The sequence below is a fragment of the Balaenoptera borealis genome (genome assembly GCF_965194805.1).
Source record: "Balaenoptera borealis genome assembly, chromosome: 2".
In the NCBI taxonomy this organism is placed as follows: Eukaryota; Metazoa; Chordata; class Mammalia; order Artiodactyla; family Balaenopteridae; genus Balaenoptera; species Balaenoptera borealis.
The window spans coordinates 78,224,463-78,239,500 of NC_138867.1; the positions used below are offsets into that span (position 1 = coordinate 78,224,463).

General features: G+C 38.4%; 1 protein-coding gene across 19 annotated transcripts in view; it reads right to left on the reverse strand.

Moving 5' to 3' along the window:
* The window catches only part of MCTP1 (multiple C2 and transmembrane domain containing 1), a gene marked incomplete at its 3' end in the record, with an annotated part of 559,050 nt that overhangs the window by 295,402 nt on the left and 248,610 nt on the right, over positions 1–15,038 (reverse strand). For all 19 annotated transcript variants that reach the window (XR_014239262.1, XM_082375756.1, XM_082375755.1 and 16 more), the window contains exon 2: positions 10,607–10,721. Coding sequence is in view for 18 of the 19 variants with exons in the window: in XM_082375756.1 (XP_082231882.1) it covers positions 10,607–10,721 (115 nt within the window). The remainder of the gene's footprint in view (positions 1–10,606; positions 10,722–15,038) is intronic.

Here is a 15,038-nt window from a genome sequence, read left to right on the forward strand (position 1 = left end):
TTCGAATTATAGGGGTCCCAGAAGAAGAGAAAAAGAAAGGGACTGAGAAAATATTTGAAGAGATTATAGTTGAAAACTTCCCTAATATGGGAAAGGAAATAGTTAATCAAGTCCTGGAAGCACAGAGAGTCCCATACAGGATAAACCCAAGGAGAAACACGCCAAGACACATATTAATCAAACTGTCAAAAATTAAATATAAGGAAAACATATTAAAGGCAGCAAGGGAAAAACAACAAATAACACACAAGGGAATCCCCATAAGGTTAACATCTGATCTTTCAGCAGAAACTCTGCAAGCCAGAAGGGAGTGGCAGGATATACTTAAAGTGATGAAGGAGAAAAACCTACAACCAAGATTACTCTACCCAGCAAGGATCTCATTCAGATTCGATGGAGAAATTAAAACCTTTACAGACAAGCAAAAGCTGAGAGTTCAGCACCACCAAACCAGCTTTACAACAAATGCTAAAGGAACTTCTCTAGGCAAGAAACACAAGAGAAGGAAAACACCTACAATAACAAACCCAAAACATTTAAGAAAATGGGAATAGGAACATACATATCGATAATTACCTTGAATGTAAATGGATTAAATGCTCCCACCAAAAGACACAGGCTGGCTGAATGGATACAAAAACAAGACCCATATATATGCTGTCTGCAAGAGACCCACTTCAGACCTAGAGACACATACAGACTGAAAGTGAGGGGATGGAAAAAGATATTCCATGCAAATGGAAATCAAAAGAAAGCTGGAGTAGCAATTCTCATATCAGACAAAATAGACTTTAAAATAAAGACTATTACAAGAGACAAAGAAGGACACTATATAATGATCAAGGGATCGATCCAAGAGGAAGGTATAACAATTGTAAATATTTATGCACCCAACATAGGAGCACCTCAATACATAAGGCAAATACTAACAGCCATAAAAGGGGAAATCGACAGCAACACAATCATAGTAGGGGACTTTAACACCCCACTTTCACCAATGGACAGATCATCCAAAATGAAAATAAATAAGGAAACACAAGCTTTAAATGATACATTAAACAAGATGGACTTAATTGATATTTATAGGACATTCCACCCAAAAACAACAGAATACACATTTTTCTCAAGTGCTCATGGAACATTCTCCAGGATAGATCATATCTTGGGTCACAAATCAAGCCTTGGTAAATTTAAGAAAATTGAAATAGTATCAAGTATCTTTTCCGACCACAACGCTATGAGACTAGATATCAATTACAGGAAAAACTCTGTAAAAAATACAAACACATGGAGGCTACACAATACATTACTTAATAACGAAGTGATTACTGAAGAAATCAAAGGGGAAATCAAAAAATACCTAGAAACAAATGACAATGGAGATACGACGACCCAAAACCTATGGGACGCAGCAAAAGCAGTGCTAAGAGGGAAGTTTATAGCAATACAAGCCTACCTCAAGAAACAGGAAACATCTCGAATAAACAACCTAACCTTGCACCTAAAGCAATTAGAGAAAGAAGAACAAAAAAACCCCAAAGCCAGCAGAAGGAAAGAAATTATAAAGATCAGGTCAGAAATAAATGAAAAAGAAATGAAGGAAACAATAGCAAAAATCAATGAAACTAAAAGCTGGTTCTTTGAGAAGATAAACAAAATTGATAAACCATTAGCCAGACTCATCAAGAAAAAAAGGGAGAAGACTCAAGTCAATAGAATTAGAAATGAAAAAGGAGAAGTAACCACTGACACTGCAGAAATACAAAAGATCATGAGAGATTACTACCAGCAACCCTATGCCAATAAAATGGACAACCTGGAAGAAATGGACAGATTCTTAGAAATGCACAAACTGCCGAGACTGAACCAGGAAGAAATAGAAAATATGAACAGACCAATCACAAGCACTGAAATTGAAAGTGTGATTAAAAACCTTCCAACAAACAAAAGCCCAGGACCAGATGGCTTCACAGGTGAATTCTATCAAACATTTAGAGAAGAGCTAACACCTATCCTTCTCAAACTCTTCCAAAATATAGCAGAGGGAGGAACACTCCCAAACTCATTCTACGAGGCCACCATCACCCTGATACCAAAACCAGACAAAGATGTCACAAAGAAAGAAAACTACAGGCCATTATCACTGATGAACATAAATGCAAAAATCCTCAACAAAATACTAGCAAACAGAATCCAACAGCACATTAAAAGGATCGTACACCATGATCAAGTGGGGTTTATCCCAGGAATGCAAGGATTCTTCAATATACGCAAATCAATCAATGTGATACACCATATTAACAAATTGAAGGAGAAAAACCATATGATCATCTCAATAGATGCAGAGAAAGCTTTCGACAAAATTCAACACCCATTTATGATAAAAGCCCTGCAGAAAGTAGGCATAGAGGGAACTTTCCTCAACATAATAAAGGCCATATATGACAAACCCACAGCCAACATTGTCCTCAATGGTGAAAAACTGAAACCATTTCCACTAAGATCAGGAACAAGACAAGGTTGCCCACTCTCACCACTATTATTCAACATAGTTTTGGAAGTGTTAGCCACAGCAATCAGAGAAGACAAAGAAATAAAAGGAATCCAAATCGGAAAAGAAGAAGTAAAGCTGTCACTATTTGCAGATGACATGATACTATACATAGAGAATCCTAAAGATGCTACCAGAAAACTCCTAGAGCTAATCAATGAATTTGGTAAAGTAGCAGGATACAAAATTAATGCACAGAAATCTCTTGCATTTCTATACACTAATGACGAAAAATCTGAAAGTGAAATTAAGAAAACACTCCCATTTACCATTGCAACAAAAAGAATAAAATATCTAGGAATAAACCTACCTAAGGAGACAAAAGACCTGTATGTAGAAAATTATAAGACACTGATGAAAAAAATTAAAGATGATACAAATAGATGGAGAGATATACCATGTTCCTGGATTGGAAGAATCAACATTGTGAAAATGACTCTACTACCCAAAGCAATCTACAGATTCAATGCAATCCCTATCAAACTACCAATGGCATTTTTCACAGAACTAGAACAAAAAATTTCACAATTTGTTTGGAAACACAAAAGACCCCGAATAGCCAAAGCAATCTTGAGAACGAAAAATGGAGCTGGGGGAACCAGGCTCCCTGACTTCAGACTATATTACAAAGCTACAGTAATCAAGACAGTTTGGTACTGGCACAAAAACAGAAATATAGATCAATGGAACAGGATAGAAAGCCCAGAGATAAACCCACACACATATGGTCACCTTATCTTTGATAAAGGAGGCAAGCATATACAGTGGAGAAAAGACAGCCTCTTCAATAAGTGGTGCTGGGAAAATTGGACAGATATATGTAAAAGTATGAAATTAGAACACTCCCTGACACCATGCACAAAAATAAACTCAAAATGGATTAAAGACCTAAGTGTAAGGCCAGACACTATCAAACTCTTAGAGGAAAACATAGGCAGAACACTGTATGACATACATCACAGCAAGATTCTTTTTGACCCAGCTCCCAGAGAAATGGAAATAAGAACACAAATAAACAAATGGGACCTAATGAAACTTAAAAGCTTTTGCACAGCAAAGGAAACCATAAACAAGACCAAAAGACAACCATCAGAATGGGAGAAAATATTTGCAAATGAAGCAACTGACAAAGGATTAATCTCCAAGATCTACAAGCAGCTCATGCAGCTCAATAACAAAAAAACGAACAACCCAATCCAAAAATGGGCAGAAGACCTAAATAGACATTTCTCCAAAGAAGATATACAGATTGCCAACAGACACATGAAAGAATGCTCAACATCATTAATCATTAGAGAAATGCAAATCAAAACTACAATGAGATATCATCTCACACCGGTCAGAATGGCCATCATCAAAAAATCTAGAAACAATAAATGCTGGAGAGCGTGTGGAGGAAAGGGAACCCTCTTGCACTGTTGGTGGGAATGTAAATTGATACAGCCACTATGGAGAACGGTATGGAGGTTCCTTAAAAAACTACAAATAGAACTACCATACGACCCAGCAATCCCACTACTGGGCATATACCCTGAGAAAACCATAGTTCAAAAAGAGTCATGTACCAAAATGTTCATTGCAGCTCTATTTACAATAGCCAGGACATGGAAGCAACCTAAATGTCCATCAACAGATGAATGGATAAAGAAGATGTGGCACATATATACAATGGAATATTACTCAGCCATAAAAAGAAATGAAATGGAGGTATTTGTAATGAGGTGGATGGAGTTAGAGTCTGTCATACAGAGTGAAGTAAGTCAGAAAGAGAAAAACAAATACAGTATGCTAACACATATATACGGAATCTAAGGAAAAAAAAAAAAAAAAAAGGCCATGAAGAACCTAGTGGCAAGACGGGAATAAAGACACAGACCTACTAGAGAATGGACTTGAGGATATGGGGAGGGGGTGGGGTGAGATGTGACAGGGTAAGAGAGTGTCATGGACATATATACACTACCAAATGTAAAATAGATAGCTAGTGGGAAGCAGCCACATAGCACAGGGAGATCAGCTCGGTGCTTTGTAACCACCTAGAGGGGTGGGATGGGGAGGGTGGGAGGGAGGGAGATGCAAGAGGGAAGAGAAATGGGAACATATTGTATGTGTATAACTGATTCACTTTGTTATAAAGCAGAAGGTAACACACCATTGTAACGCAATTATACTTCAATAAAGATGTTTAAAAAAAAAAAAAAAGTGAACCTAACTTTGTTATGTGTGATATGACTGCATTTCATATGTGGAAACATCATCTTCAGAGTTTCTTCAGAAAATTTGTATAGTACTTGCTCTATGTCTTAAGGAGTTCCAGATTTACATTTGGTAAAGGATGGCACCTCTTTGGAGAAGAGCCACCAGACCCTTTGCTTCTGCCTCAAAATAAATGAAGTGTTAAGACTAGTATAAAAAGCTTTCTAGGAAAAATGTGTAGTCTTGGAGTCAATTACAAAATCTCAAGATAGAAGTTCATTCTCAAGATTTAGTAATTGTCTGGCTCTAGTTATATTAACATGAAACAAGGAAATCTTTGTGTGTCAATGAGTGATTTTTTTTTTTTCATCTATGAAAATAGGACAGGAAAAACACAACAGAACGTATATGTTCTGTAGAAGCATATAATATAAGTATATATGATATATAGTAGATATACATTATATAATACATATAATGTACATATATACATTATATATAATGTATATATACATTATAAGTCCTAACCCCCGGTACCTGTGAATGTAACCTTATTTAGAAATAGTCTTTTTGCAGATAAAATTAATTTAAGAATCTTGAGATGAGATCATACTGGATTTAAGGCAGGCCCTAAATCCAATGACTACTGTCCTTATGAGAGAAAGAAGAAGGAGGTTTGAGGCTTGGAGACACAGAGCGGGAAGATGGAAGCAAAGATTGGGGTGATGCTGCCGCAAGCCAAGGAATGCCTGGAGTCACCAGAAGCTGGAAGAGGCGAGGAAGGATTCTTCCCAAGAGCTTTTGGAAGGAGGGTTGCCTACCACAACTTGACTTTTCTGACTCCTGGACTCCAGAACTGAGATAATAAGTTTCTGTTGTTTTAAGCCTCCAGGTTTGTGGTAATATGTTAAGGCAACCCTAGGAAATTCATACATCCTCCACGATACAAATTTCAAGGAATTAAGTTGTAGGGAATTGCTATCACCAGACATACCTACACGGATTGCTCTTTTTTTTCTAACAATACAAATAATCTTGTCAAAACATGACTTTCAAAACGTGACAGATGATAATATAGTCCTGAAAAGCCCAACCCAATTAAAATAAAAATGGCAGTTTAAAAGAGAACTACATATGACAGTTGTCAAAGGGCTGCTAGATAAAACAAGGAACTCAGTTAAACTGGAAATTCAGATAAACAACAAATAATTTTTTAGTATAGGAGTACTCCAAATAGCCCATGAGAGGTATGTATGTATTTATATTATTTATTTTCTATTGAATAAATTTGACATGTAACATTGTGTAAGTTTAAGGTGTACAGCATGTTACTTTGATGGATTTATATACTGTAATATGTTTGCCAATGTAGTGATATTTACCACATTACATAATTACAGTATAATATTATTATCTATATTCATTATACTGTGGATTAGATTCATGAGATGTATTTATATTAAAAGATAATGGGTTATCTGAAATTCAAATTTAACTAGGCATTGTGCATTTTTTATTTGCTAAATCTGGAACCCTACAATTGCAGCAGAGAGACTGCACAGCTCACTCAAAGTCACACAGCTAATAAAATGTTGAGATTGGCTTTGAAATTATGTGGTCAGACTCCCTAGAAAGTCATGTACTTTCTAGTATATCAGGCTGCTTAAAGCAGGTATAATAAAACTTAGAAAAAGGCAGTAGCATTCCAAAAAGCTACTTGGTTGTTCTGTAAAACAGGTTATAAAAGTGGAAGAATGATGGCCAGTTTTGCCTGTTGAGCCCACCTCAGTGCCTATTACATATAAAGATTCTGAAGATGCAAAGTTCAAACAACCTTCTGGCGATGGTGGGGATGGTGGAAATGAGTTTTCCCTTCTGGCGATGGTGGAAATGAGTTTTCCCTTCCATTATTTTCTGCAAGGGTGAGATGGGACATGGAAGGCATAGGCATTTTGGTTTTGCTGGACAGTAGGTGAGGGTATCAATGTAATAAATGACAAGAGACTGTAATTTCTGCTAATTCTAATAGTCATACAAAATTTTTGCTTACATGCACCTTTTTCCAAAGTCCACACGGCTCCTAGTCATCAGCAGCTTTAAAATCTCAATAGGTTTTTGAACCCCCCTCACCCAATTGATCTCAGATGCTACTGGACATTCTCCAAACCATCTCTCCCGTTTTCCTTTCCTTCTCAGGTTCCACAACCATAATCCCCATTCAGGCCCTCAAAATTATATATCTATATATCTATATCTGTAGATATATAAAATTCACAAATCTGAAGGGACCCAGTGCTATCTATCCAATCATATGCTTAACACCATCTGTTATTTACAGGTGGGTCTATGATAAATTTTAATCAATCCCAAACTTAACTCAGGTTGTTTCCTCTGTTTATATATCTCCTCTCATAACTACCAACTAAAAACTTCATAAATGCCAGGCAAGTGAGTCAGATAGGGAAGCTGGATTAGAGTTTGCATTTTAAACACTTTGGGATATTCTTCACTTCTACAAAGTAATATTTTCTCTCCCATTTTTCTTAGGAACACGGCCCTCTCATTTTATCTTTAAAAAATTCCTATTTTGGGCAGAGGCATCTGGAGAGAATAATGTGCTACTACAAGAAAGACAGTGGTGCATACGCAATGCCATCCAGACTCACAATTGTGGAGACACGGAACAGTGGAACAAGACTGTGCATGCATCTGCCCAGAGGGCAGATGCTCCTTAGCTCAGATAACTGGCATCATATGTTGCCAGAGTTTGCCTGATGTTTTCTCATGATGACATTGACTTTATGCATTGTTGACAAGAATGTCACCCAGGATGTCCCTTTCTCAGCGCATCATATCAGCAGGGGCATTACATCTGTCTGTCTCATTACTGCTGATGTTAACTTCGCGCTTGGTTAAAAGGATGTCTTCCAAGTTTCTCTACTGTAAAGTTACCTTTTTTCCCCTTTGTAATTTATATGTATCGTGTGGGGAAATACTTTGAAATGATGCAAATATCCTGTTTCTCATCATAATTTTGCACATATAGTTTTAGCCTCAATTGATGAATTTTGCCTGTAATAATTATTATGGTGGTGTTTGTTAAAAGGTGATTTCTATTTTCCTGTCTACATTTGTTCATTAGAATTCTACCATAAGGAAAAGCTTTACCTTATCTCACACCTATTTATTTATTTAATTATGTATTTACCAGTATGAAATCATAGATATTTATATTATTCTATGGGTTATAATCCATTATTACCACTATTTATTTTGTTGCTGAAATCGTCCCAGTTTTGATCATTAGGAGCTCCTTTAAGTTGGCTCCTATTTCATTTTGACATTCTGACATCAATTTTGCAGTACTTCCTTATTTTCTGGCATTGCGAAATGTTCCAGGCTCATCTTGTACTGTCCCTGCCCCAGATCTGCAATCAACCATTTCTCCGGGAGCCCTGCTTACTTTTATTGGAGAAATTGTATTTAGAAACCAAGATCTGAGCCAAAAGTATGTGGATTTCTACTTTGTCATTACACCTTTGTGATGGCTTCTAGGCCCTCTCAGCAGAGAGATCACACACACATCTCTATCCATCTTAATTGCTATCTATCTATAAATATATTAGAAACCATCAGTTCATACTGATACCTTTCTAACACAACAAGGTGCATTCTAGCTTCCCCCCATTCCATGTCTTTGACCTCTTTCTCCAGCAGTAAGAAATCTGACTCTTCTTATCTACAATGTACTTACTTAGTTGCTCATTCCTAGCATATGCAGTAAGTAGTTTCAGAATTGAAAATCATTCTCTGAAGTACATTATTTATATATCGATCTTTTTGTCTTCAGTTTTATAGTGTATAACCCAAATATGTTTTACTTAATCACTTAGATTAGTTGTTTTATTCTCATTCCCCTGAGGTGTGGTTATAGATATCAACAGGATGCAGGAACCTATCTATCTATCTATCCATCCATCCATCCATCCACTCATTCATTTCTTTCTGTAATATTGCCATGGTTAAAGAGTTAGAACTATACAAGAAAGTTTACTTGTATAGTAACAAGTATATTGTTGACATTCTTGTCAACAACGCATATAGAACTTCCTCCTTACCCCTTTTACCCCATTCCTATCCCACATTCTGGACACCTGTTCTTACCGATATTATGTTATGTTATCGATCTCATTCATTTCTGGATTTTACTTCTGATATTTCTTTTTGGAGAAATGAACAGATAATGCATAATCCCTTATACTCCCTTCTTTCTTACCTAAAACATTTCATAATGTTGATACCCTTTGCACTTTGTTTTTTCACTTAATAATATATCCTGTAACACTTTCCATACCAATTCCTAAAGATTTTCCTTATTTATTTTACAGTTGCATATTACTTCATCATGTGGGTGTACCATGGCTTATTTCACCACCTCTTCTATTTATGGGCATTTTATAATTACAAAAAATTCTGCAATAAATAATTGTGTGTATATGTATTTAATATTGTTGGGAGGACGTATCTAGGACTAAAATTTTGATCTCCTGATGCCTGGTTCAATTCCGTTTTAGATCAAATGTTGTAATGTAATGTAATTAAGATTGCTCTGAAGACTAAAAAATGTTTTATAAATACAGTGAAATAATACTATGTTAATAGCATTATTTTTGTCCTCCAAGCTAATTGTACCTTCTTTTGAGACCAGCAGTTCAATTCCATAAACATTTGTCCTCAGCTACTAAACCCGATGGTTAATTTTGCAAATTCCCCCTGTGTTTAAATTCTAACATTTCTAATCATACCTTCATTCATTAAGAATATTCTGATATTTACTAGTTTGTACTTAAACATTAAATCTATTATTTGTATCATCTCTAATCTTACAAAACCCACTGTTATGTTACTCATTTTCTCTAGTTTATTTTTGTAGAGACAGGAGATAAAAATTACAAATTATGGTCTTATTTGGTTCCTTTCACTGACTAAGTATGGATGTCAAAAAGAGTGGGAGGAGAAAAACAAGATCCTGTGATGCCAGGAGCACTCTGCAGGTCGTCTGACAATGAGTTAGAAGCTCAGGGGCTCTCCTGCTTCTTAGTGGGAGGAATTACACCCAAATTCAGCTTCCTTTAGGAATGTAGGCCCTCAGATCTCCACATCCCGAAGCGGTGTTATTTCAAAACGTGCAAAAGATGCTATACAGTCTGGTTAGGGTCTATCTTTTGTCCTGCCCCTAACCAGGGTTCAAGGAATAATTAACGTACCCCAGGTAAGTTCATCAGGAGATTGCCTTGTGATATGGAATCCAGGAACTAAAGAGTATTTGCCTTGTCTTTTCCTTCATCATGGACTACAGACACCTGTTTAATCCACCATGAGATTATTGCCAGGTCCAACCAAGCCTCAGAAAATCACTTGCTGGGAATCTCCAAAGTTTTGGTGAGATGTTAGTCCAAGATTCTGCAGTTTCAGGGGATTCAATGGAGCAAATCTATGCAGCAGAAAGAATTTCAGGTCTGTGAAAAGGTGAATTCTGATATGGCTTCAAAAATGTGCTTCATCTAGTTAACTGATTATGTCACTACTTATATATAATGTAGAGTCTAATTTGTCAGCAGTTTGGTAGGGACCTTGCTGTCTGGGTTGGAACAATTCAGAGTTTTCGAACTTGCATCATAATCTCTTCCTCTACGGTCACAGGAGTCAGACGATATTTCAAGCCACATCATTGAACCGAAACTTCTAAAACTGATATTATAGTTGATTCTTTTTTAACTTAAGCAACCACAAGGAAAACAAAGTTTGTCAAAAACACAGAGAATAAGCTTCCAGGTGACATTTTTCTTATGTTCTTACCTCCTCGATCTCGGGCAGCTAAACTCTGACCCCTTCTTAATGTAATGTCCAATTGGTACATTCCGGGATCAGCCAAGGGGACATCTGCATTACTGGTTCCAGCAGTATTTATTTTCTGAAAACCAAGAAAAATATACAAAATATTAAATTTATTATCTCTATTTTATTTCCTCCAATGGGGGACCATGTGTAGCTAAATGCAAACTCCAAGAATTAGTCAATATAATAAATCATCTTATGAATTCACACAGCATCATAATCACCCAGTTCTCTGAAGGTTTTGAAATTCATGAAATTCTTTAGACTCAAAATAAAGACACAGTAGTTATAGGAATTCATGTTTTAACTCAGATTAGAATAACACATAAAATATCAAAAACATTTCCCATGGAAAGTCCCACATAATTCAACTAAGAAAGACTAACAAAGAAATAGTGTCTGAAGTAAAAACACAATCAGTGATGAATGGAGAATAAAGGTATGGGTAACTGAGTTGAAAAGTAAAATGATTTATTCAGATGATTTTGTTGATTAATTTATCCATGAAAAGGGGCTCATACTGATGGATTACCCATGTCTATTTTAGCCCCAAAATAAAATATGATGCAATTATACAGAAATAAATTCAACCAGCATTTTGACAGTACTGGCAAGAAATAAATTCTCAGTAGGGCTAAATTCCTAATGTTGCTTTCTATGGACTAAAGGTGCACAAGCTATTTCTAGAACTAAAAATCTTTGCAAGCCTACCTCTATAGAATATCTTTAGCGACAATATACTAGGCATTGAGTTATAAATGCACGAGCAAAAGGAATAACTATTATTAAAACAACATGAGATTCTTGGAGAAGATGGCGGAAGAGTAAGACGCGGAGATCACCTTCCTTCCCACAGATACAGTAGAAATACATCTACACGTGGAACTGCTCCTACAGAACGCCCACTGAACGCTGGCAGAAGACGTCAGACCTCCCAAAAGGCAAGAAACTCCCCACGTACCTGGGTAGGGCAAAAGAAAAAAGAAATAACAGAGACAAAAGAATAGAGACGGGACCTGCACCAGTGGGAGGGAGCTGTGAAGGAGGAAAGGTTTCCACACACTAGGAAGCCCCTTCGCGGGAGGAGACTGCGGGTGGCAGAGGGGGGAAGCTTCGGAGCCACGGAGGAGAGCACAGCCACAGGGGTGCGGAGGGCAAAGCAGAGAGATTCCCGCACAGAGGCTCGGCGCCAAGCACTCACCAGCCCGAGAGGCTTGTCTGCTCACCCGCCAGGGCAGGCAGGGCTGGGAGCTGAGGCTCGGGCTTCGGTCGGATCCCAGGGAGAGGACTGGGGTTGGCGGTATGAACACAGCCTGAAGGGGCTAGTGCGCCACAGCTAACCGGGAGGGAGTCCGGGAAAAAGTCTGCAGCTGCTGAAGAGGCAAGAGACTTTTTCTTCCCTCTTTGTTTCACGGCGCGCAAGGAGAGGGGATTTAGAGCACTGCCTAAACGAACTCCAGACATGGGCGCGAGCTGCGGCGATCAGCGCGGACCCCAGAGACGGGCGTGAGACGCTGGGGCTGCTGCTGCCGCCACCAAAAAGCCTGTGTGCGAGCACAGGTCACTCTCCACACTGCCCCTCCCGGGAGACTGTGCAGCCCACCACGGCCAGGCTCCAGTGATCCGGGGACAACTTCCCCGGGAGAACGCACTGCGCACCTCAGGCTGGTGCAAAGTCACGCCGGCCTCTGACGCCGCAGGCTCGCCCCGCATCCGTACCCCTCCCTCCCCCCGGCCTGAGTGAGCCAGAGCCCCCGAAGCAACTGCTCTTTTAACCCCATTCTGTCTGGGCGGGGAACAGACGCCCTCAGGTGACCAACACGCAGAGGCGGGTCCAAATCCAAAGCTGAACCCCAGGAGCTGTGCGAACAAAGAAGACAAAGGGAAATCTCCCCTAGCAGCCTCAGGAGCAGCGGATTAAAACTCCACAATCAACTTGATGTGCCTGCATCTGTTGGATACCTGAATAGACAACGAATCATCCCAAATTCAGGAGGTGGACTTTGGGAGCAGGATATATTAATTTTTCCCCTTTTCCTTTTTTTTGTGAGTGTATATGTATATGCTTCTGGGTGAGATTTTGTCTGTATAGCTTTGCTTTATAATAGCTTTATTTTACTTCACTATATTATATCCTCTTTCTTTCTTTCTTTCTATTTTTTCTCCCTTTTACTCTGAGCCGTGTGGATGAAAGGCTCTTGGTGCTCCAGCCAGGCATCAGGGCCGTGCCTCTGAGGTGGGAGAGCCAACTTCAGGACACTGGTCCACAAGAGACCTCCCAGCTCCACGTAATACCAAATGGCAAAAATCTCTCAGAGATCTCCATCTCAACATCAAGACCCAGCTTCACTCAACGACCAGCAAGCTACAGTGCTGGAAACCCTATGCCAAACAACTAGCAAGACAGGAACACAGCCCCATCCATTAGCAGAGAGGCTGCCTAAGATCATAATAAGGCCACAGACACCCCAAAATACACCACCAGACGTGGACGTGCCCACCAGAAAGACAAGTTCCAGCCTCACCCACCAGAACTCAGGCACTAGTTCCCTCCACCAGGAAGCCTACACAATCCACTGAACCAACCTTAGCCACTGGGGACAGATACCAAAAACAACGGGAACTACGAACCTGCAGCCTGTGAAAAGGAGACCCCAAACACAGTAAGATAAGCAAAATGAGATGACAGAAAAACACACAGCAGACGAAGGAGCAGGGTCAAAACACACCAGACCTAACTAATGAAGAGGAAATAGGTAGTCTACCTGAAAAAGAATTCAGAATAATGATAGTAAGGATGATCCAAAATCTTGGAAATAGAATAGACAAAATGCAAGAAACATTTAACAAGGACGTAGAAGAACTAAAGAGGAACAAAGCAATGATGAAAAACACAATAAATGAAATTAAAAATACTCTAGATGGGATCAATAGCAGAATAACTGAGGCAGAAGAATGGATAAGTGACCTGGAAGATAAAATGGTGGAAATAACTACTGCAGAGCAGGATAAAGAAAAAAGAATGAAAAGAACTGAGGACAGTCTCAGAGACCTCTGGGACAACATTAAACGCACCAACATTCGAATTATAGGGGTCCCAGAAGAAGAAGAGAAAAAGAAAGGGACTGAGAAAATATTTGAAGAGATTATAGTTGAAAACTTCCCTAATATGGGAAAGGAAATACTTAATCAAGTCCTGGAAGCACAGAGAATCCCATACAGGATAAACCCAAGGAGAAACACGCCAAGACACATATTAATCAAACTGTCAAAAATTAAATATAAAGAAAACATATTAAAAGCAGCAAGGGAAAAACAAATAACACACAAGGGAATCCCCATAAGGTTAACAGCTGATCTTTCAGCAGAAACTCTGCAAGCCAGAAGGGAGTGGCAGGATATACTTAAAGTGATGAAGGAGAAAAACCTACAACTAAGATTACTCTACCCAGCAAGGATCTCATTCAGATTTGATGGAGAAATTAAAACCTTTACAGACAAGCAAAAGCTGAGAGAGTTCAGCACCACCAAACCAGCTTTACAACAAATGCTAAAGGAACTTCTCTAGGCAGGAATCACAAGAGAAGGAAAACACCTACAATAACAAACCCAAAACATTTAAGAAAATGGGAATAGGAACATACATATCGATAATTACCTTGAATGTAAATGGATTAAATGCTCCCACCAAAAGACACAGGCTGGCTGAATGGATACAAAAACAAGACCCATATATATGCTGTCTACAAGAGACCCACTTCAGACCTAGAGACACATACAGACTGAAAGTGAGGAGATGGAAAAAGATATTCCATGCAAATGGAAATCAAAAGAAAGCTGGAGTAGCAATTCTCATATCAGACAAAATAGACTTTAAAATAAAGACTATTACAAGAGACAAAGAAGGACACTATATAATGATCAAGGGATCGATCCAAGAGGAAGGTATAACAATTGTAAATATTTATACACCCAACATAGGAGCACCTCAATACATAAGGCAAATACTAACAGCCATAAAAGGGGAAATCGACAGCAACACAATCATAGTAGGGGACTTTAACACCCCACTTTCACCAATGGACAGATCATCCAAAATGAAAATAAATAAGGAAACACGAGCTTTAAATGATACATTAAACAAGATGGATTTAATTGATATTTATAGAACATTCCACCCAAAAACAACAGAATACACATTTTTCTCAAGTGCTCATGGAACATTCTCCAGGATAGATCATATCTTCGGTCACAAATCAAGCCTTGGTATATTTAAGAAAATTGAAATCGTATCAAGTATCTTTTCTGACCACAACGCTATGAGACTAGATATCAATTACAGGAAAAGATCTGTAAAAAATACAAACACATGGAGGCTACACAATACACTACT